General features: G+C 48.3%; 1 protein-coding gene across 1 annotated transcript in view; it reads left to right on the forward strand.

Moving 5' to 3' along the window:
- Positions 1–23,537, forward strand: part of LOC124622010 (semaphorin-2A-like) — a 766,524-nt gene that overhangs the window by 454,050 nt on the left and 288,937 nt on the right. Inside the window, exon 2 of the mRNA XM_047147562.1 lies at positions 10,681–10,768. Within this exon, the coding sequence (XP_047003518.1) occupies positions 10,681–10,768 (88 nt within the window). The remainder of the gene's footprint in view (positions 1–10,680; positions 10,769–23,537) is intronic.

Raw genomic sequence — 23,537 nt, forward strand, 5'->3', positions numbered from 1 at the left:
CCAGTATTGGAAATCTCGCGTGTTGGCTCCATCATTAATTGAACTGTGTGATAGTTGATAATCAAAATTAATTAACTGTGAACATTTTAATTGAAAGGGTGACTTGATAAACATTGAGCATTGGAAGGAGTGTTTTGTCGAAATAATATCACGACGTACGAAAGCAAGATCCCATTGTAGATTATCTCTGGATTTGCGTCGTGCCGTATTGAACAATTGTGCCTAGCTACGTTACAACAACTACTGATACTGAACCGCAAATGAATTTTTCCTCACTTCAGTGGTGTGAAACGACGCCGGTGATGAATGATTCACTCAATACTGCAATAACTAACTAACTGGGCATAGGAAATCATAATAAAACCATAACAGACAATTAAAATCAGCAGTTCGCATCACTGAGAAGAATGTGCGGACCCCAAACGGACTTTCACACATTACGCGAGGAACAATTTTCTTTAGAGATGTTCAGGTGCTGTTCCACGTTATCCGACGGGGACAACCATCACTGCGCGTCGCGACTCCATTCCACCGACCGAGCTGTAGCAGTAGCGGCTCAACGTCAACAGCGACAACAAAAGGGGAGAGGGAACGTCACATCATTGTGGCGCCTACAACGAGTTCCTCGACGACGCCAGCTGCCATCTCATCTAGCAGACGACGCAGAGCCTGACTACGCTAGCCGACAAATTATCGAGCAGGCGACGTTGTATTCGACAACGACATTTAAATAGCGCTTGTCCACAGAACAGGATTCAACGACGCCGGGTGACACATTGTCCGACGCTTCACACAAATAACGAGAGCAGAGACAACGTGTGGAGCTGACGCCTCTACAGCTGCAGCGCGGGGGTTGACACTTCACGCCTTCGAGAGATCGACAGGGAGACGCAGTGCATCGGAGAACTGTTCTAGACAACAAAAGGGGAGAGGGGACGTCACATAACGCAACCTACAAGTGCAGCCTGTAGTTATAAGAATTCTCCAAACAATTCTCCAAAGCCTTAGCTGGCTTTTCTTTGCCGGTGGTACGTTGAAACTGCAAGAAGTGCATTATTAACGAACATTTGGGAAGGAACTCTAATGAAATTGTAAGCTGTTGTTATTGATTCTACTAATGATTTAGTACAGTGGTCGCCAGATGCCAGAGCACCAGTGATTAATACGAAAGTAAAGGTTGATGTTAAGCTGTCTGTTTTAAAAGATTTGTTCCACGCAATTTTCATGAGAAGCAATGTCCCTCGCGTTGATGGCCTTGTGTAATAATCTATATTCAATTGATACGGGGTTAACTATTTACCGAAATGATACCCAGAGGTATTTGATTACGACTTTAAATTGATCAGAAGATTCCTGAGCTTCACACAATGGTAAAGTCAGTCAAGTCCTGCCGCTGCAACGTGCATACTCACCTATTTGAGTGTTGCCTTGAAAGTCGAGCGAAGACCAAGTGCTCCCCTTCGATCTCAGGAACAGGAACCCGCTGTTCTCCGCCGCTCTCCGAGTCAGACTCTTCTCTTGATAACCCTCCGGAATAGAATGCTCTCTGGCCCGCTTTCTGAAACCGAATGTTCTCAGTACTCTTTCGCTCCGCTAACGTCGGCGTCTGAACAAAAATAATTCTGCTAAAAGCCCGCGTCAGCCAACGAGAGCTTGTGCCTACTTGCTTCACCTGTCGAAAGAGCGAAAATTTTCCATATGGCTCCCTTCCTCTCGTCTTACGAGTCTCAGAAAGATCCACGCCACATACACTCCTGGAAATGGAAAAAAGAACACATTGACACCGGTGTGTCAGACCCACCATACTTGCTCCGGACACTGCGAGAGGGCTGTACAAGCAATGATCACACGCACGGCACAGCGGACACACCAGGAACCGCGGTGTTGGCCGTCGAATGGCGCTAGCTGCGCAGCATTTGTGCACCGCCGCCGTCAGTGTCAGCCAGTTTGCCGTGGCATACGGAGCTCCATCGCAGTCTTTAACACTGGTAGCATGGCGCGACAGCGTGGACGTGAACCGTATGTGCAGTTGACGGGCTTTGAGCGAGGGCGTATAGTGGGCATGCTGGAGGCCGGGTGGACGTACCGCCGAATTGCTCAACACGCGGGGCGTGAGGTCTCAACAGTACATCGATGTTGTCGCCAGTGGTCGGCGGAAGGTGCACGTGACCGTCGACCTGGGACCGGACCGCAGCGACGCACGGATGCACGCCAAGACCGTAGGATCCTACGCAGTGCCGTAGGGGGCCGCACCGCCACTTCCCAGCAAATTAGGGACACTGTCGCTCCTGGGGTATCGGCGAGGACCATTCGCAACCGTCTCCATGAAGCTGGGCTACGGTCCCGCACACCGTTAGGCCGTCTTCCGCTCACGCCCCAACATCTTGCAGCCCTCCTCCAGTGGTGTCGCGACAGGCGTGAATGGAGGGACGAATGGAGACGTGTCGTCTTCAGCGATGAGAGTCGCTTCTGCCTTGGTGCCAATGATGGTCGTATGCGTGTTTGGCGCCGTGCAGGTGAGCGCCGAGCGCCACAATCAGGACTGCATACGACCAAGGCACACAGGGCCTACTCCCGGCATCATGGTGTGGGGAGCGATCTCCTACACTGGCCGTACACCACTGGTGATCGTCGAGGGGACACTGAATAGTGCACGGTACATCCAAACCGTCATCGAACCCATCGTTCTACCATTCCCAGACCGGCAAGGAAACTTGCTGTTACAACAGGACAATGCACGTCCGCATGTATCCCGTGCCGCCCAACGTGCTCTAGAAGGTGTAAGTCAACTACCCTGGCCAGCAAGATCTCCGGATCTGTCCCCCATTGAGCATGTTTGGGACTGGATGAAGCGTCGTCTCACGCGGTCTGCACGTCCAGCACGAACGCTGGTCCAACTGAGGCGCCAGGTGGAAATGGCATGGCAAGCCGTTCCACAGGACTACATCCAGCATCTCTACGATCGTCTCCATGGGAGAATAGCAGCCTGCATTGCTGCGAAAGGTGGATATATACTGTACTAGTGCCGACATTGTGCATGCTCTGTTGCCTGTGTCTATGTGCCTGTGGTTCTGTCAGTGTGATCATGTGATGTATCTGACCCCAGGAATGTGTCAATAAAGTTTCCCCTTCCTGGGACAATGAATTCACGGTGTTCTTATTTCAATTTCCAGGAGTGTATTAGCAACCAATGAGAGCTCTAGCCTTTGCGTTAGCCCATGACGCACGAGCAAATGCTCGTTTCTCCTTCTACCATTATGTGTATTTTTCGAAAGTGTCATAACTCTTCCTACACTTTTGCCGCCAGTTCTTCTGTTGGGTGGCCTAACTTCCTACCTCATCAGCGGGCTGTTAACCTTCGATTGGTGCCAGGATGTCACCCGCGCATGTAAGCGGGGATTAGTTTCTAACCTGTCATATCTGACTTCAAGGGGTGTGTCTGTACCGTTAATAAGTGTCCATCTCGGTGGCTACTGGCGAGAACGTGCCATGACGAACCCCTTACGGACTGTGAAATGACCGGCCTTGACCGAGTCTCTTTTGAATGCTTTATGCGAAGGTGCTGCATTGTCTCAGCGATACAAAGAGGGCGTCCTGTGTAAGAGGCATACGACCCGCGAGTGAAACTCAGTCGTACCAACATCACCGCATACGAACAAAAAATTATTATTTCTGTAAGATCTGTTAGGAGGAGTATCAACCTGTTCATCAAAATTCTATTAAAACGAGCTAATTCCGATGGTGAATGCAATTGTTTCTGCTCTGTTCACAACAAATTTACTGGTGGAAACCAAACTTAAATGGACGATATATCTCGGTAGTGACTAGTGGCGCACACGCCATCACGTTCCGATCTTTCCTTTATTTAATACCTCTTTGTCGTGTGTTGCCAGATTGGACTTTTACGTTAGTAGGATGAGGATGGAAATGAGGAGTGCGGACCCAGATGATCAAAAATGTTCAAATGTGTGTGAATTCTTATGGGACTTAACTGCTAAGGTCATCAGTCCCTAAACTTACACACTACTTAACTTAAATTATCCTAAGGACAAACACACGCACCCATGCCCGGGGGAGGACTCTAACCTCCGCCGGGATCGGCCGCAAAGTCCATGACTGCAGCTCCCGAGACCGCTCGGCTAATCCCGCGCAGCCCAGATTATCATTTAACAAACATATAAATCCAAAAAATAAAACAATAGTTGGTTGTACTCACATACATTTAGCAAGTGGCAAACGCCATGCCAGAGGAGCCGGTCCGGGGCAAGAGACGGGCTCCCACCTCTTTTATTCACTCGTTCAAACATGGAGACGCCAGAAACGAGTGAGTCGAGTGCGCTATCGCGAGCTTCATTGATGCCTGTACCTGCTCCCCAGGACGAGTCAGGACAGGTAATGGAGGAAAACGTCTTGCAGAGACACAGTAGAATTACCTTGCTCCTTGAGCAAAATATTAAAAACGGGAAGATTAGCCAGGCGGCACTAACAACTATTAAAAATGAAATGGCGGCGTGGGCCATAGCAAACGCCAAGCTCGAGGGCCGTGTTGAAGAGTTGCAAAAGGAAAATGAAAGATTGAGGAAACAACCGGCCAAGACCTGGGCAGGGGTGGTCGCACAAGCGCCACCGAAACCACAAACAACCAGGGATACAATAGCTAAGATAACAAAGAGGGCTGACACAACGGTCTTTCTAAGGACCTTACCTGGCAAGGACACTAGCGTAAGAAAAATTCAGGAGCTACTCACCACTACAGTAAATCCTATAAAAGATAAAATAAAAATAAATAAGGTCAAACCAAGTAAGAACTCTGTAATAGTAGAAGTGGCCTCTGAAGAGGACAAGATGAAATTACTAAATAATGCTAAACTAAACTCGGTGGTCAAATGCGAGCCACCGAGGAAGAGAAACCCTTTGGTCATCTTGTATGATGTACCGACAATTATGTCAAATGAGGAGATTCATGAAACTGTGAGGGCACAAAATTTTGAAGATATGACAGAGGATGAATTTAAAGAAAGTTTCAAATTGAGATTTAAAACAGGACCTCGGGACCGTGACGTGGTTCACCACGTCGCTGAGGTCTCGGCACAAATGTGTAAAAAGATCACTACAATGGGCAGACTCTATATCGGCTTTCACGCCATAAATACACGAGACTATATTGTGGTACCGCGTTGCCACAACTGTGGAGATCTCGACCACGTTCTGAGGCACTGTACCAGGGGGTCGGCCTGCTCAAAATGTGGCGAAGACGGACATGTCCGTAAAGACTCTAAGGCAACAACAGTCTGCATCCCCTGTAAAAGAAGGGGCAAAAAACCTTGTGGCGCCACTGGGCGGAATTGCCCCACCTACAGACTCTTAGAGCAAAGATTAATCTCAAGGATAGACTATGGCTGAACAAGCCAAAGCATACAGGATGACCAAAAGAAAATCCCCGAGCAAAAGGAGGAGGGATGCCATGAGGGCAAGTGCCTTTAAGATGTTTTTGAGATCGCTCACTGACGCCTCAGTCACTACAAAGGATGAGAGCACTCAGACGGAATCCACCACAACTGACAGAGGAACTCAAACTGAGCCTCTTATAGTCAAGTCTCCCTCCTCCCAAAGCCGGAGGACTACGCCGACTAAAGACCAACGGCAATGGCATCCTGCAACAGAGACGGTGGCAATCTCAACGAAAGAGAACAGTAATACAAAACAACCACTACAGGAGAACACAATAACGAGCTCCAATGAACTATCCACGAAAGATCCTGTCGTGAGATTGCCACCCATCGACCCAGTCAGGGTCTATCCTAACCTTGAATTTACCATGCAATTAGCGAGACTAGAGCAGCCGACTACCCTGACCACTGCCTTAAGACACGTGGTCCGGGTGGGACACGAAAACGGCAGGAGAGTCACCTTCTCGGTAATGGAGGCCGTAGACAGAATCCAGCTAAAGTCAGTGAATCTCCCCACCGACCTCGGAGCCTTGCGGGACTTACTCAAGAAACTTTTTGAAAGACGCGGGGAAAAATTTGACTTGGACGACATTTACGCACAAGCAGTTCTAGCAAATGGACGTATCATGTTTGACTGGAATAAGACCTGGCCAAATGACAGAATACATACATATTCTCCATAATAACTAAATGACAAAAATCACCATTGGACAACTAAACGCCCACAACAGTAGACTAGTGATGCAGGAGCTACGTAAGGAAGTGGAGGAGAGGAGACTGGATCTGATCTGTCTGCAAGAGCCGTACTCCCTAAATGGGAAACTAGCATTCACAGCCGCGACATGGCAAGTCATAAGTAGTGGAGAAAACCCAAAATCGGCAATAATTATAACAAATAGAATTATGAGAGCCATAGTTCTCACACAATTCTCATCCAGCCACTGCAACGTCGTGGAGCTGCAATCTCCATCTGGCACCATAGTCCTCATCAATATGTATTTTCAGTACGCTGATGATATTGAAAGACATTTGGCACATCTTACCACAGTCATCACGGCGTTGCGGGGGCGTAAAGTAATTATAACTGCCGATATAAATGCTAAGTCCCCCCTATGGTACAGCGGCACCAGGGACTCAAATGGAGAGAAGGCAGAAGAGGCCATTATGGCCTTGCAGCTGGTGGTAGCCAATAAACCTGGAAATCCTCCGACTTATGTGGCGGGAGGTGGCCAGGGCACAAACATTGACGTGACCCTGGCTACGCCCAACACGGTGCACCTAATCCAGCAGTGGGAAGTGATAGAGAATGCTACCACCAGTGACCATAATCTTATCTCTTTCAGTGTGGGAAACAGGGACAGTCGCTGGGCCATGGGGTGGGACTTGCAATATAACTATAAAAGAGCCGACTGGGAGAAACTTGCCAGGGAGTGCGACATTCCTGCACTACCAGAAGGTGACGGACTTTTGGACATCGACATTGACAAAAGAGCTGAAGAACTGACTACAGCAATAACTCGAGCAGTGAAGGCCGCCGTACCTACTAGAAGGAAGGCCATAGCGGCCTCTCCGTCGCCATGGTCAGCCGAATTGGAGGAGATGCGTCGGTCTGTCAGAAGGCTCAGGAGGTACTACCAGCGCAGTGTCGTCTGGCTTGAGAAACAAAGATGGCTGCAACTGTACCGGGAAGCAAAAGAAAATTTCCACAAACACCTACGAGAAGTACGATCCAAAAGTTGGGAACACTTTGTTCTAAACCAACTTGCTCTCGATCCTTGGGGAATTCCCTACAAGCTTGTCCGAGAAAAAATCCGCTCTCTGGTGGAGCTTTCAACCGTCAGGCGTGGGGACGGGATGACAGAAACCTGGCAGGAAACTGCCGAGGTTCTTCTCCAGTCCCTGCTGCCTGATGATACAGCGGAGGGAGAGACAAATGAACAACGGCAGCTACGAGAGCACTATAGAAGCAACATATATGGAAATGATACGGCAGTCTACCCATTCTCTGAAGAGGAGGTAGCTGCCCACATAAAAACCCTGAAGATAGGGAAAGCTCCCGGGCCAGATGGCATTGTGGCGGAGGTGGTGCAATTCCTGGCTCCCCAGATAGTTGCCCCTTTGACTTACCTATACAACAAATGTCTGAGGCAGCAAAAGTTCCCTCTAATTTGGAAAAGGGCAAATGTAGTTATTATCAAAAAAGGAGCCGATAAAGACCCAGCAGAAACAAAATCGTACCGGCCAATCTGCCTGATTGATCTGCTTGGGAAGGTCCTGGAGAGACTGCTAGCTGACAGACTGGCTGCGCACCGAGTGCTGTGCGGGATGAACAGCAGGCAATTTGGCTTTAGGCCGGGGCGTTCGGCATCTGATGCAATCGCCCTGGCGGCTGAGGTCTGTAGCTCTACCCCGTACAAGTACGTTGTCGGCATCATGGTGGACATAAGTGGCGCCTTCGACAACCTGTGGTGGCCTTCGCTCTTCTCCTGTTTACGGGAGAAGGAGTGTCCAGGGCCGCTATATGGGTGTCTGAGGAGCTATTGTGAGGACCGGGAGGTCTGGCTATCATCCCCTAGCACAAGGGTAAGGAAAACAATCACGAAGGGCTGTCCCCAGGGCTCCGTGCTAGGTCCCCTGTTCTGGGACATCCACATGGAACCTTTATTGGATAAATTACAGCAAACTAATGAAGTGCTGGAGGTGATAGCCTACGCAGATGACCTCCTTCTACTGGTTGGCGGCCGAAGCCGAGAAGACATTGAGCCAAAAATAGAACAAGCAATACAAACACTACAACATTGGTGCCGAGATACAAAGATGACAATTTCACCGACTAAATCAACATACCTTCTTCTAAAGGGACAGTTAGTAAGAAATCCAACTGTTAGGATAGAGGGCCTACCTGTTCTAAGGCGAAGAGAGACTCGATATCTGGGTATCATCATTGATGAGAAGTGGTCATTTGATAGACACATTGAAACCGTAACACAAAGAGCTCTACAAGTACTCAACAATCTCATCTCCATTGGACACAAACGCTTCCACCTCCCACCACATCTCATCAAACTATATCACAATAGCATACTCACCTCCATAGTGGGTTACGGTTCAGGAGTCTGGGCGCACAGGCTCACGAGGGTGGTGCCTGCCATGACAGTGAGAAGAGTGCAGAGGAATATGGTTATGAGATCAACGGGGGCTTACAGAACTACACCAGGAGGAGCCCTGTTAGTCATAATGGGACTCTGCCCACTAGATATTAAAATTCGGGAGCAGGCCGCCTGGTACTGGGCAAAAAAGGGAAACTTGGACAAGATAGAGGAAATTCTGGGGAGTAGGACTGACAACAAAGTTGAGATCAGATTGAAAGGGGAACAGCTATGGCAACTTTCATGGGCAAGTGAAGAAACAGGACGCAGGACCTTCGAATTACTGCCACACGTCAGGGAAAGAATAGAAATGACTTATTTTGAACCAACCAGGGGACTCATCCATTTTCTCACTGGGCATGGACCCTATTCGACATATCTATGTCGATTTGGGAAAAAGGCGACACCTACGTGTGACTGTGGTGCTCCGGAAGGCACTCCTGACCATGTGGTCTACGAGTGCCCGCTCTTCAATGATGTGGCCTCAGAGTTACGCGAACAACTACCTCATAATAACACATACAGACTGTTAAGACATCAAGACACCTTTCGGACCATCAACAAACTGGCTAACGCGGTTTCACAAAAAGTCTTAAGGGACTACCTGAATGAACCACACTAGCATATGATTAGGGACTTATTAAATTACTGATCAAGACAGCACCTTATTCCCAATCAGCCCGGGCACGGAAAGGTCGACTCTTCAGTCCAGAATCCGCCGAGCCCCGGGATTAGGGGGAATGGGGAGCAGCCCTACCGATCAAGACAACGCACCCAACTATGACATTAGGTTAAGTGTAGTTGTAGAACTTAGTTATAGATACTTTTTAGGAACCTGCAGCAACCAACTCCATGGCCTGCCCAGTGTCAGGGGCACGCCCATTGGGGTTAGCTCAATGGGCAAGGCCTAATAGTAGGTTTGTACTACTAGCTGACACCTTTGTAACGCTGCAGGATTAGTGACTAGTACATAATTAGTTTAGTTAGGTCACTGATAGTCCTTAGTTAACATACTAACTGCCCATTGTAGTTTCCAAAGTACTTTGCTATTTGCTACTAACTAGTTACTAACTTATATTTAGAATAGCTGCAATTGTATTGTATAAATGTATGAGATCTTGGCCCACTAATCAATTAAGGTAGTGGGCTACACTGTATAAATACTATGATACAGAAAATAAAGTTTTTTTTTTTTTTTTTTTTTTTTTTTAAAAACGGCAATAAGCCTTACAACAGTTCAGAAAAGCAAGAAGATTTGTGAGGTTACAGACTTTATCTCTCTCAATACATAACAATAACATACAGCAAATTCCCACTGGTCCTCTGATAACCTGTCGTAAGGCAGATACGTCCCAGTGATAGTGAAAGAATTAAGCACGCTGATATATGTGCCCGCCAATGTTGCTTTTCGACTAATAATCCAACTAGCAGCTCTCTCTCTCTCTCTGTGTGTGTTTGTGTGTGTATGTGTGTGTGTGACACACACAGAGAGAGAGAGAGAGAGGGTGGGAGGGGAGGGGGCGGGGGAGAGAGAGTGCACGCATGTTTCTCTAAAATGTATGAACTGTCATTGTTGACTTTGGTTAAATGGTTAAGTGCCAGACACTAAATGCATTGATCTCATGTGCGATTCCAGGTCTCTCCTAGGATTTTTGTCTGACACTTATTTCACTTATCACTTTCTTCACCCCTGTCAAGGGTGTGAAAAAATGTCGAGGCTCGTAGTCCACGTTAAACTGTAGGTCCTTCTCTATCTGGCTGGGTAAGTTAGTTGAGAGGTCGGAGAAAGAGAACTGCATATCACCTTCATCACGAGCACTGTGGTATCCAAAACAGCATTGATTACTGCTTTACTGTTAAGCTAACTGACACTGATCGAACGTTTCTGCCGTAGTTTCAGTTGGTGGTGAGTGAGACATCTGGATGTGTACTGTGCAGGGTGAGAGCAGTGTCGCCGTGTTGTGCACGGTTGTATGGCGACTTTTAGCAGCGCCGAGAACGGCCCTAGTTGCTGCCGCAGTGTAGCGCCTGCTGTGTTTACGAGCGCGTGTGACCGGCCCCGGCACGGCGACTTGTTTCAGGTCACGTGCGGGAGTTCACTTGCGGCCGGCTCTACTACCGCACGTTCTTCCTGGACGCCAAGAGGGACGCGCTCTACGTGGGGGCCATGTGAGTGTCGCCAGTGGCGCCGCGCCGCGCTGCTCCTGCCGCCGCTGCTAACGGCCGCATGCGTGCACACACACACACACACACACACACACACACACACACACACAACTTGTTTCACAAGCCAGCCAAATGAATACTGAGCAGCCGAAACTTGTCTCCGCCACAGCGCTGGTTCATACCAACGTACACAAAGTCTGTTACTAGGCTTCTGTCAAGCGTTCCATTTTCTATAATACATCTGTTTGAATGACAACTTTCCTACGCAGCTGTAATATAACTAGTATTTTTACCCCTTACCTTAGGCGTACACAAGACTAAGAAACTCTTTCATAGTTTTTCGCGTTATCTCACAATGTAATATTCGCCAAATACTCTTGGTGTCTGCACGGAGGTGACAAAAGCAATAGGATAGTGATATCCATATACACTCCTGGAAATGGAAAAAAGAACACATTGACACCGGTGTGTCAGACCCACCATACTTGCTCCGGACACTGCGAGAGGGCTGTACAAGCAATGATCACACGCACGGCACAGCGGACACACCAGGAACCGCGGTGTTGGCCGTCGAATGGCGCTAGCTGCGCAGCATTTGTGCACCGCAGCCGTCAGTGTCAGCCAGTTTGCCGTGGCATACGGAGCTCCATCGCAGTCTTTAACACTGGTAGCATGCCGCGACAGCGTGGACGTGAACCGTATGTGCAGTTGACGGACTTTGAGCGAGGGCGTATAGTGGGCATGCGGGAGGCCGGGTGGATGTACCGCCGAATTGCTCAACACGTGGGGCGTGAGGTCTCCACAGTACATCGATGTTGTCGCCAGTGGTCGGCGGAAGGTGCACGTGCCCGTCGACCTGGGACCGGACCGCAGCGACGCACGGATGCACGCCAAGACCGTAGGATCCTACTCAGTGCCGTAGGGGACCGCACCGCCACTTCCCAGCAAATTAGGGACACCGTTGCTCCTGGGGTATCGGCGAGGACCATTCGCAACCGTCTCCATGAAGCTGGGCTACGGTCCCGCACACCGTTAGGCCGTCTTCCGCTCACGCCCCAACATCGTGCAGCCCGCCTCCAGTGGTGTCGCGACAGGCGTGAATGGAGGGACGAATGGAGACGTGTCGTCTTCAGCGATGAGAGTCGCTTCTGCCTTGGTGCCAATGATGGTCGTATGCGTGTTTGGCGCCGTGCAGGTGAGCGCCACCATCAGGACTGCATACGACCGAGGCACACAGGGCCAACACCCGGCATCATGGTGTGGGGAGCGATCTCCTACACTGGCCGTACACCACTGGTGATCGTCGAGGGGACACTGAATAGTGCACGGTACATCCAAACCGTCATCGAACCCATCGTTCTACCATTCCTAGACCGGCAAGGGAACTTGCTGTTCCAACAGGACAATGCACGTCCGCATGTATCCCGTGCCACCCAACGTGCTCTAGAAGGTGTAAGTCAACTACCCTGGCCAGCAAGATCTCCGGATCTGTCCCCCATTGAGCATGTTTGGGACTGGATGAAGCGTCGTCTCACGCGGTCTGCACGTCCAGCACGAACGCTGGTCCAACTGAGGCGCCAGGTGGAAATGGCATGGCAAGCCGTTCCACAGGACTACATCCAGCATCTCTACGATCGTCTCCATGGGAGAATAGCAGCCTGCATTGCTGCGAAAGGTGGATATATACTGTACTAGTGCCGACATTGTGCATGCTCTGTTGCCTGTGTCTATGTGCCTGTGGTTCTGTCATTGTGATCATGTGATGTATTTGACCCCAGGAATGTGTCAATAAAGTTTCCCCTTCCTGGGACAATGAATTCACGGTGTTCTTATTTCAATTTCCAGGAGTGTATGTACAGCTGCCAGTAGTGTTGCGTACAGAAGGCAGTGCATTGGCGGAGCTGTCAGGGGACACCCGTCAAAAGATTTCCGACGTGTTAATGGCCACACGACGCGAATTAACAGATTTCGAACGCTGTAGATGGATGGCAGCGTGCACAAGGGAGTCATCATCTTCAAACCTTGTTCCACGAAGAGAGTCTTTCAGTCTCCCAAAGAGAAGATTGTCACATGGAGCCAGGTCAGGACTGTAAGGCGGGTGTTTCAATGTTGTCCATCCGAGTTTTTCAATCGCTTCCATGGTTGTTTGACTGACATATGGCCGTGTATTGTCGTGCAACAGCAAAACATCCTGCCTTTGCCGATGTGGTCGAACACTACTCAGTCGTACTTGAAGTTTCTTCAGTGTCGTCACATATGCATCAGAATTTATGGTGGTTCCGCTTGGCATGATGTCCACAAGCAAGAGTCCTTCGGAATCGAAAAACACCGTTGCCATAACTTTTCCAGCAGAAGGCGTAGTTTTGAATTTTTCCTTCTTCTTGGGTGAATTTGCATGATGCCACTCCATTGACTGCCTCTTCGTCTCTGGTGAAAAATGACGGGGCCATGTTTCATCACCTGTCACAATTCTTCCAAGAAATTCATCTCCACCATTCTCGTACTGTTCCAAAAGTTCGCTGCATACCTTTTTTCTTGTTTCTTTGTGACCCACTGTCAACATCCTGGGAACCTACCTGGCACAAGCCTTTTTTAACGCCAACGCTTTCACTATTCTGCAAACACTTCCTTCTCCTATCATAACGTAGCGTGCCAACTCGTTCACTGTGATGATTCTGTCAGCAGTCACCAGTTCGTTAACTCTCTGCACATTGTCTGGAGTTTGTGCAGTACGAGGCCTGCCGCTGCGAGAACAATTCTCAATATTGCCGTGCCCGCTTTCATCACGTAACCTGCTTGCCCACCGACTAACTGTACTGCGATCGACAGCAGCATCTCCATAGAGGTTTTTCAAGCTCTTGTGGATGTTTCCCAATGTCTCATTTTCACAGCACAGAAATTCTATGACAGCACGTTCCTTCTGACGAACGTCAAATGTAGCAGCCATCTTGAAGACATGCTGTGACGGCGCCACTCGCGGGAACAGGTTGAACTAAGTTTGAAAGCAAGCGGGAAGGATGTATCTACACACTGTAAAACTTTCACACATGAAGAATGAAAACTGTATTTTTGCAAAAATAGTGTGCATTTATTTTGGAGTGACCCTCCTATTTGGTTTTCCAAAGAAACAACTCAATGGCAGTTTTCTGTTTGGAAGGCATCTCTGCCCGCCTCGGTGGCCGAGCGGTTCTAGGCGCTCCAGTCCGGAGCCGCGCTGCTGCTACGGTCGCAGGTTCGAATCCTGCCTCGGGCATGGATGTGTGTGATGTCCTTAGGTTAGTTCGGTTTAAGAAGTTCTAAGTTCTAGGGGACTGATGACCACAGCAGTTGAGTCCCATAGTGCTCAGAGCCATTTTGAAGGCATCTCTGTTACAGACGCCATTTTGAAGGCTACGTATAGCGCCGCGACATATCGGATCTTTATGAAACTACGGAGGCTGAAGCGTATTCCACAATCCTCTACAACAAATTCCTCATTCTTTCAACCGAAATAGACAGACAAAAAAAACTGTTGCTTTGGCTATTGGAAGTCCCTCATATGTTCCGCTCCCAGGAGACTGGTATTGTTGTGTGGCGCCCTCTCCGTGTATGCATTTATATCGTATCATCTGGCGGACGAAACATTTTTCAAGCATGATCATTGGTGATACTGTAAACATTTCGAACACATAAAAAAATTTTACATTTTCATTCCTACAGAATTAAAAGTAGTTTATCTTACCAGACTTTTTCCTCCCTCTATGCCCTATTTTCCGTGTTTCGACAACAGTTGGCTTTTCCTCATGCTTCTGTCAGCAGTTCGTAGTCTTGTGGTTAGCGTTGCTGACTTTCAGTCACGGGGTTCCGGGTAGGATTCCGTCCGAGTATGGAATTTTCTTCGCCCGGAACTTGTGTGTGTGTGATTTTGTGTGTGTGTGTGTGTGTGTGTGTGTGTGTGTGTGTGTGTGTGTGTATGTGCATGTGTGTTGCCCTCATCGTGATTTCGCCACCATCGACGAGCAAGTCGCCGATAAGACACTCGCATCGGGTCACCGAACTCCTCTAAAGGGGACTTCCGGCCAGGAATATCACACGCACATTTCACATTCTTTTATTCTTTTCCTCTTGTTTCTAGCAGAAGCTTTTAATGGAGGGTAAAACTGTACAGTCAGCTTTTGTGAAGTTTTTCGCCCCTAAAGTAAAGTTGTTCAAAGTGACACGCTTTTGCGTGTGTTTGAAGTTAATGTGCGAATTTTCTAGTCCTGTGTAAGGAGCATGGTGCACCCCATTTGCATGCCCTGTTAAGGTGCGCGCAATCAGTTGAAAATCATGATACCGCAAAAATAAACACTATAATCTAAATAAAACGGTCTTACTGAAAATAGACACACTATTTTTATCAAAGACTGAAGTCCTCGTTAAATCACAGTAAGTCTGAATCGAATCAAATAGCAACCACAAGCTGAACATGATTGTGTACCAGTCACAAAGGAATTCCCGCTGCAGCACTACCACTGTGAAAGTCATACCTAACACGTCAAGCCCTAAATTGAAGTAACGTGATTATCCTGTATGCAATAATGATCAGCGAAACATAGCTCCTCCGTAAGCCTGCTCTGCGACTCGCAGACTCTTCTTGCATCATAAATTATCGTAGTCGGTGGAATGTGAAAAATGTATCTATTTATTTAAAATAAATACATAATAAAATAAAAGGATCTTGAGAGATTGTGAAGTTGTGAACTTACTAGAGGCAAACGAGAAGCGTAGAATATCACAAAGGTCTGTCACCAACTGTTTCGAATAATTCCAACATATGTTGCAGGAAACTAAGGACAATGGTGAAATGATAATTACATCAAGACCCTACGCTGCCGACAGGCGTTGATATACATCAACGGGGACAGTTGAAAATGTGTGCCCTGTCCGGGACTCGAACCCAGGATTTTTTGTTTACATGGTAGACCCTCTATCCATTTTTATTTATTTATTTAAGGATCCGCTGCAGGAGCAAGACGACGGGTAGGGCAGGGGTCGACATCCGAAGCCTGGCCATTATCCCGCCGCCACGCCCATGCAGCATGTTCGAGGAGCGAAGGACCAGGACGAGGATGTTGAGGGTTGATCTATGTTGTCTTATTTATTTATTTCTTTAATTTTAATAACGTTTTTTTCATTACCAAAAGGATCCTACAACTACCGTAATCGAGCGTCCGAGTCGTCTTCTCGTCTGTTGGGAGGGGTTGCCCCCTATTCCGTCCGTAGAGGATCAGTATGCTCGAGGATTCTGAGTATTCTTCTTCATTTTCAGCGTCTCATACCCGGAACGCCCCAGTGAGCAGGAGGATCTGCAAATAATGAACCGAAATAATTTGCGAAACGGGTTCTGTACTTCGGTTGGCGGCTGAAAGCTGCATGTGTCGTCATCAATAGGGACGAAAAGTCGAGTGTGCCTTTGGGAGCGTCGCAAACTATGTTGTAAAGGGCCATGCCTTTTAGCCAGTTAACGGCGTTCGTCCTGGTTGATGGAAAGTAAACGCCGTCGGGGCGCAATATATCATCAGGGGAGATAGACTCCGGCAATCGCCGCAAGAGTAACGCCAGCATGCGCTGCGTCAGTAGCCAGCACTCGCTGGTCGCGGCACAAGTCACACGGTGTGCATCCGAGTCAACGACTGAGCATGTCGGGCACAAGGGATCGTCTGTCAGATGTATGGAATGTAGCCTCTGACGAGTAGCGAACTTCCCATTCACAACCACGTACCACAATGAACGCACCGTCGTAGGTAAAAAGGCGTGTGTACCGCTCGCCACACCGTGTTCCAGGCAACTTCAGGATGTCTGTGGGAGACCGTATTTACAGGTTGCTGCTGTTGGTAGAGGCGAGAATAGTCTTTTGTGCCGGGCATCCGTGTCGTCGGAAGTTCTGACCGTAAGTAGCTGAAATCAATCAAGAACTCTCTGATGTGGGCGAGTGCCGGGGAAATGTGTCCTACGGAAACCGGGGAATGTAGAGAGTGTGGTGCCACTTCCGCTATTAGGGTGCCCGTCAGAGTGGCGTGGGCAGAGGTCCACGTGCGACGCATAGTGTTGAGATAAAGCGATCGCGCACGGTTATATACATGAATTAGGCCGATACCGCCCGCCCGTTGCGGCAGTGTCAGGGTGGCGAATAGGACTTTAACAACAAGGCCGGTGCTTACGAAATGTCCATATGCTGCTTGAAATCTGTTCGCCATCGTAGCCGTCAAGGGAAGGACATGCGCAAAATAGTTCAGTTTGGAGACAAGATAGGTGTTGACACAACGTGTTCTGACGAGCATATCCAAGCGCCGTAATTGTCCTGCAGCAGAGCTCGTGTCTGGTGTAGAAGCCGGCGGTAAGTAGCCGCCGCCGTGCGGCGAACATTGCTATAGAATTGCACTCCTAAACATTTGAGTACGGGCACCTTGTCAAAGGGCACCGCCGTTGTGTGGGAAAGCCCCCCTCCGACATCCATGTATTTTGTCTTCTTCACGTTGATGACGCTCCCAGCGACCGCCCCGTACTGGCGTAGCCACTACAGCGCCATATGCATTTCATCCTCTGATCTGGCCCGGAACACCACGTAATCGGCGAATGCACCACAGCGAAAGGTCACGTCCCGCATGGAAATGCCTGTTAATCGCTGCCGTAGACCATCTAAAGCTGGTTTAAGCGCTGCCGCAAATAATATACCCGACAGGGGGCACCCTTGTCGCACTGACCGTCCAACAACAATGTGACCAGACTGATAACCGCTGACCATCATGCGGGAGCGCGCTCCGTGGACCAGTCGAAGGACTACCTGTGCAGACTCGGGAGAGAGCCCCATGCGTTGCAAAACTGCGCGTAAGAAGCCGTGGTCGACGCGGTCGAATGCGTGGTCAAAATCTACGGCGACAAGGGCGCCTCGTATTTTGCAGGCCGCCGTCAAAGCAATTACGTCGCGGTATGCTCCTAACGCCGTATGAATGTTGCTGACACCACCTAAACATGTCTGATCGATGTGGATGGCTTTCCCGATTGCGGTGTGGAGACGTGCGCGGAGGTTGCTGGCGAAGATCTTGTAGTCGTTGTTGAGGAGTGTGAGTGGGCGAAAGTCCTGCCACCTACAACCACCATTCGGCTTCGGTACTGGGATCTAGATCCCGTCTGTGAGTTCTATGGGGACAGTGAAATCAGGGCGGATCAGATCTTGAAACATTTGGAACCACTGGTCGCCCATAAGGTCGTAAAAAGTGCGGTAGAATTCCAGGGGTAAACCGTCCGGTCCAGGCGACTTGTTCGGTGCTCCACGTGCTAAGGCCGATGTCAGCTCGTCGGATGCAATGGGCAACAGCAGACTATCATCGGGTCCCACGTCCATAGGGTCGGGAAAATCGTGCAGCAGCTCGTCATAGTCACGTACGTTTCGCGGATCTTCCATGTACAAGGTCCCATATTGTTGGGCGAACGTGTGCGCTATATCCGTTTGTGTTACTGCGCGGCCGCCCTCCTCCGTGTTTACGGCCGTTATGAGCTGACGTTTACGGTGGCGCCTCTCGCGCACAATGTGATAGACGGATGCCGTTTCGTTGGGGATAAAGTCTTGCACCCGCCCACGGATGCGGACACCTTCTAGCTGCTCTGCCGTGATGCGAAGTAGACGAGCTTTGATGCGTTGTACGGACATCTGACGTTCGGGAGACGGCGGTTGCGTCGCCAACTCACGTAACGCTGTATAGTAAAATTCCGATGTTGTCCTTTGCCAGTTCGATCTGTCATGCCCGTAGGCCATCAGGGTGTTTCGGAGTGCAGGTTTGACACTTCCTAGCCACCACAGCAACGTGGAAACATACATGGGCAGGCGCCAGATACATCGACGCCACGTGTCAGTGACTGCTCGCCGACACGCTTCCTCGCGAAGGAGGGAGACGTTCAGCGTCCACGGGCCCCTGCTGCGTCTTGTGAGTTGTCGGGGTAAGGTGATAGTGCAGATGTACGCGAGATGATCAGTGAAGGCCGTCGACCAGAGTTCTGCATCACGGGTTGCTGTGCGGAGTGCTCGCGAGACGTATATCCGGTCCAGACGACTGGGAGAATGGCTGGTAAAGTGCGTATATCCACGCTGGTTCCCATGATGTAAGAGCCATGTGTCGTGGAGCGCGAGGTCACGTATGAATGCTTGTAGAGCGGGACATGGGACGTAATGTGATATCTGGTCATCGGGCCGCAGAACACTGTTAAAATCGCCCCCCACTATGTAATGGTCCATATTTCGTTGCAAAAGTGGGGCTACCTCCTCCGAATGGAAGACTTGCCTGTCACCACGGTGCGAATTACCGGAGGGAGCGTAGACGTTGATGAGGCGGACTGCATCATGTGTGAGGGCGATACCTCCCGTTCGGCAAGTGTGTCACGTCCGTCGCGTCTGTCCCATCTCGGAGAAGGATGGCCGTTCCTCCTGCGCCATCACCTACGGGTAGGCTGTACGTGGTGTAGCCATATAGGTCTAAACGCAGCTCGGGACGGACCTCCTGGAGAAGGGCAATGTCCAAGTCTGCCGCTCTGGTCGTGTAAGATGTGGGTCTTGACAGTGGAGTGGACACCATTGACATTGCCTGTTTCCACACGGTATGCCTGATATCAAGTGGCGGAGGTAGTGTGCTGGTGCAAGCCCACAGTGATCTCACACACCACACAGCCATCCAGCCGCATGCTGTGCATTACTGTGCCGTATGATCCTCTGACTGGCAGAGCCCTCCGGCCTCAATGGCAGCCATGGGCTCTGGTGGCGATATCGATGTTTGCTGTGCATCATCGGCCTCCATATCGTCTGCCCAATCACCAAGAGAGGATTGTGATGTCAGTGCTGGCTGGTCGCCTTCACAGGAGCCCACATGTTGGGAGTCGACGCAATGCGCCTTGTTTTCTGGGCCACCGGATGTAGAGGAGTGTTCCTTGTCTTCAGGCACCTTCTGGTGAATGAGGCCACTGGAGACCGTTGCAACTGTGGACGAGTCAACGAAGTCTATGTCTTCCGCCGGCTTCACATACCTGTCCCGTTCTTCAACTGACAATCGCCTCTTCTTGTGTCGCTTGGGTGATTTTTGATTGTGGGTCCGGGATTCGACATCCGCTGGAGGGCGGGGCTCGACACGGTCTCGGTCACCAGGAATCCCTGAGTCTGATCCCGACATTGACGGTGGCTGGGTGCCCACGACGCTGCGGTGGGCAGAGGCTGTAGGAACGTCTGCACCGTTTGGCTGCGGTGTCGTCTTAACAATTGCTCGGCAGCCGCCAACGAAAACATATGATGGAACGTTCTTCTTAAGTTCTATGCGCACTTGTCGTACCCCGTTAAGGACAGGGTACGTTTCGAATGTGTTCCATTTCTCCTCAGTGTGTCTCAGAACAGTGCCGTACGGCCGCAGCGCGTCAACTACAAGGTTGGCAGGAACTTGGAACGGTAGTTCAAAGATGCGCACGGTACGCACCCCCAGACCAGCATGGTCAACTCCTACCACGCTCACATTACCGTCTGCGTGACAGAAGCGAAAGCCGTTTGCAGATCGTTGGAGTTGTCTGTCGCAGGCCGCTTCGTCAATCAGTTTGAGGTATACTGTGCTGGATGCAATAGACAAATGAATGCCTATCAGTTCTTATGGTTCTATGTGCATGATGTCTCGTAGAAACAGTTCAATTTCATGGGCGACGCGTTGAACGTTAGTTTGATTGTAGCTTGTCGATATGAGAACGCCATGGCGGGTTGTTACCATCTTCATATAAGGACAATGGTTGTCCAACGTACATTATTATCACTTACCCTATCGAAAGCTGTTCTGATGTCATGCCAAGTGACCAAGCTCATAAAAAACATAACTGAAGACGGATATTAGACAACAGAAACACTTCCTTGACCCAAGCTCAAAAATATTCGTGCTTCGAAAATATCGATCATGGAAGAAGCAAAGATTTGCCTACTAAGTACACATTGGTTTGCTAAAGTCGGAGATATGTCCTATCTTTTATTGCTGGGCAGATATTACAGTGACGAGACGTTGTAAACGTGTAGCCACCCATTAAAGCAGCGAAAAACCGAATGCAGTTTAATAAAAAATTAGCATCAAACAGCCGAGAAACCCGCAAGTAGAAGTAGAAATTATGAAGGCATGCTGAAATGCAATGCCTCCGAATTTTTCATTCTGTTCTCAGTATCGGCTGAGGCCGTGCATGTCATGCATATTTCTCGGTCGACTTTTCCACTTCGGTGTCGCAAGTTTCAATCCTCTGCCGCTACAGGGCGCTGAATTGTAGCATGTAACATGGCGGTGTGTAACATCACTTTGTCAGTGCGTGGGGAGCGACGTGCTGTAATCAAGTTTCTTAAAGCAAGAATTCAGAGAATACGTCCACACATGGAGAATCCCCTCCTTCAGCATGACAATGCCGGTTCACAGTAACGCTGCGACATCTGCAACAGTCCCACACCTTGGATTCACTGTCACAATCTCCTTCCATGCAGTGCCGACTTGGCCCCACCCAATTTTAACTATTTCCAAAACTTAAAGAACGCATTCGAGGATTGAATTTTTGGTAATGATAAAGCGGTGCCAGCAGAGGTGAGGTTCTGACTCCGTCAACGAAACCAATCATTCTAAAGTGATAGTATCAACGAATTGGTATCTCGTTAGGAGAAATATGTTCGTCGACAGGGTGACTGTGTTGACAAATAAATATTCAGGCATGAAGAATAAAGGTATAGAATGCTAATAAAGTTTGTTTTATTTAAAAAGCTTTAAGGCATTTCAACATTAAAAATTAGGAGGCATTAATTTTCAATACGATCTCATATAATTTTTCTAAATAAAACTGGGCAAGATTATTTACTGATTACAGCATAGATTCCACTCCACGGCGATGAATAGTTAAACTTAACCTTCCTTATTCCGTACCTTACTTTTCAATCTTCTGCCTTGTTACCCACGTCTCGTTGTCACACCTGCACTAGCAGTCATCAAGAGAAATTCTGCCCTGTGATTTCTTGAAATTGGCATGCCGCGATTGAAAGACGTTATGTCTGAGAATGGCGAGCTGAATTAATTATCTCACTTGTATGCACAATTTTCTGTGGAAATGAATTCTTTTGCTTAACCCTATGATACGATTGACTGTTAGGCAGTGTTAGAAATTGTGAAATTATCTGGGACATACAAACGGAACGAGAGGATATTACAGCCTGTACAGTAACTAGACTGTAGTTAAACAGGGGCTATTTGAGACAGAAGTGAGGCAGAGTTTTAGCCCATCCCAACTGTTACTCAATATTTACATGCATCAAGCTTTAGAGGAAGTCAGAAAATGAAAAGGAAATGAATTTCAAGGAGAAGAAATAAAAACAAATAAAAGTTTGTGGAGTTGTAATTCTGTCGCAGACAGCAGAACGGAAGGAACGGTTGAGCTCAATGAACAGTGCTTGGAGTAGAGGTTAGAAACTGTATATTACTAAAAGTAAGAACAAGGACAATAGAGGATAGTCAAATTAAGTCAGCTGATGCCGGGGCAATTCATTATGACATGGGATCCTAAAGGCAGTAGACAGTTTTTGCAATTTGGGCAAATAAAACACCTGACGACGACAGAAGTAAAGATGAAACGTAGACAGGCAATGGGAAGGTAATGTTTTCTGAACAAAAGATGTATATGTTGACACAAAACATAAATTTAATATTAGGAATTATTTTGTTTTAGTTTTTATGGCATTTAAATAACAGGAATACCAAATGTAGTTAAAACAAATCTTCAAAAATGTGAAAACTCCGTATTGAATATAGAAATTTACTAACTCCAGCTGAGCAACTCTTATCGAAAAACACGACTAACAGAAGAGCTAGGTTGGTAGGACGCTTCCTGAGTCACCAAAAAACATCCAGTTTGGTAGTGGAGGAAAGTGTGTCGTGGGGTGGGGGGAATTTGTGCGGGGAGACCGGTAAGCAAGTTCCAGCGTATGTAAGTTGTAGTAAATGAAAAGAATGAAGAGACTTGAAGGAGATACACTAGCGTTGAAACATGCATCATATCAGCCTTCGGGCTGAAAGGAACAACAACAACAACAAAAAATGTGAGCGATCGCCATTGGTTGAAGAAAATTTTCACATTTTTATATACAGATATCTGGTATTTGTTGAAACTGAATGTCCTATTATGAAACTCTGTCACTAATCGTGCGGTCCCTCCCGCAGGAGGTTAGAGTCCTCCCTCGGGCATGGGTGTGTGTTGTCCTTAGCATTAAGTTAGTTTAAGTAGTGTGTAAGTCTAGGGACCGATGACCGATGACATTTTGAAACTCCTGAACGAAATACACATTACGTTACCAGTAACTGCGGCATTTGGCGTTCCCTCTGCAGAAGCCGAATTAAAAAGAAAAAAGAAAATAAAAGATTGCCTACTTTGACGAAGTTTGTAGAGGAAGTATCTGCACCCTCGTTGCTCTATGCTATTTTTTCAAAATAAATAGAGAAGAGAATATGTGCGTGGAAAACACGAGTTCCACCTGTCCGTCAAATTTGTGTCAAATGCTTTTCTAAGGTTCTCTGGTTGAAAAGTAACATTATTCAAAAGCGAAACGTTCTTCGTATAGGATTTGAATTCTTAGTATCAAAAATCTTTTATTTAACGCGTCCGAATACGTCCTAATCTACGATCGAGTTTGCTAGTGGCTAATCAGCAAGATCATACACGTTTCGAGGTAAATATCACAGCATTTCTTAAATTTTGGACAAATTATACGATG

This window comes from Schistocerca americana, chromosome 7 (assembly GCF_021461395.2).
Source record: "Schistocerca americana isolate TAMUIC-IGC-003095 chromosome 7, iqSchAmer2.1, whole genome shotgun sequence".
In the NCBI taxonomy this organism is placed as follows: domain Eukaryota; kingdom Metazoa; phylum Arthropoda; class Insecta; order Orthoptera; family Acrididae; genus Schistocerca; species Schistocerca americana.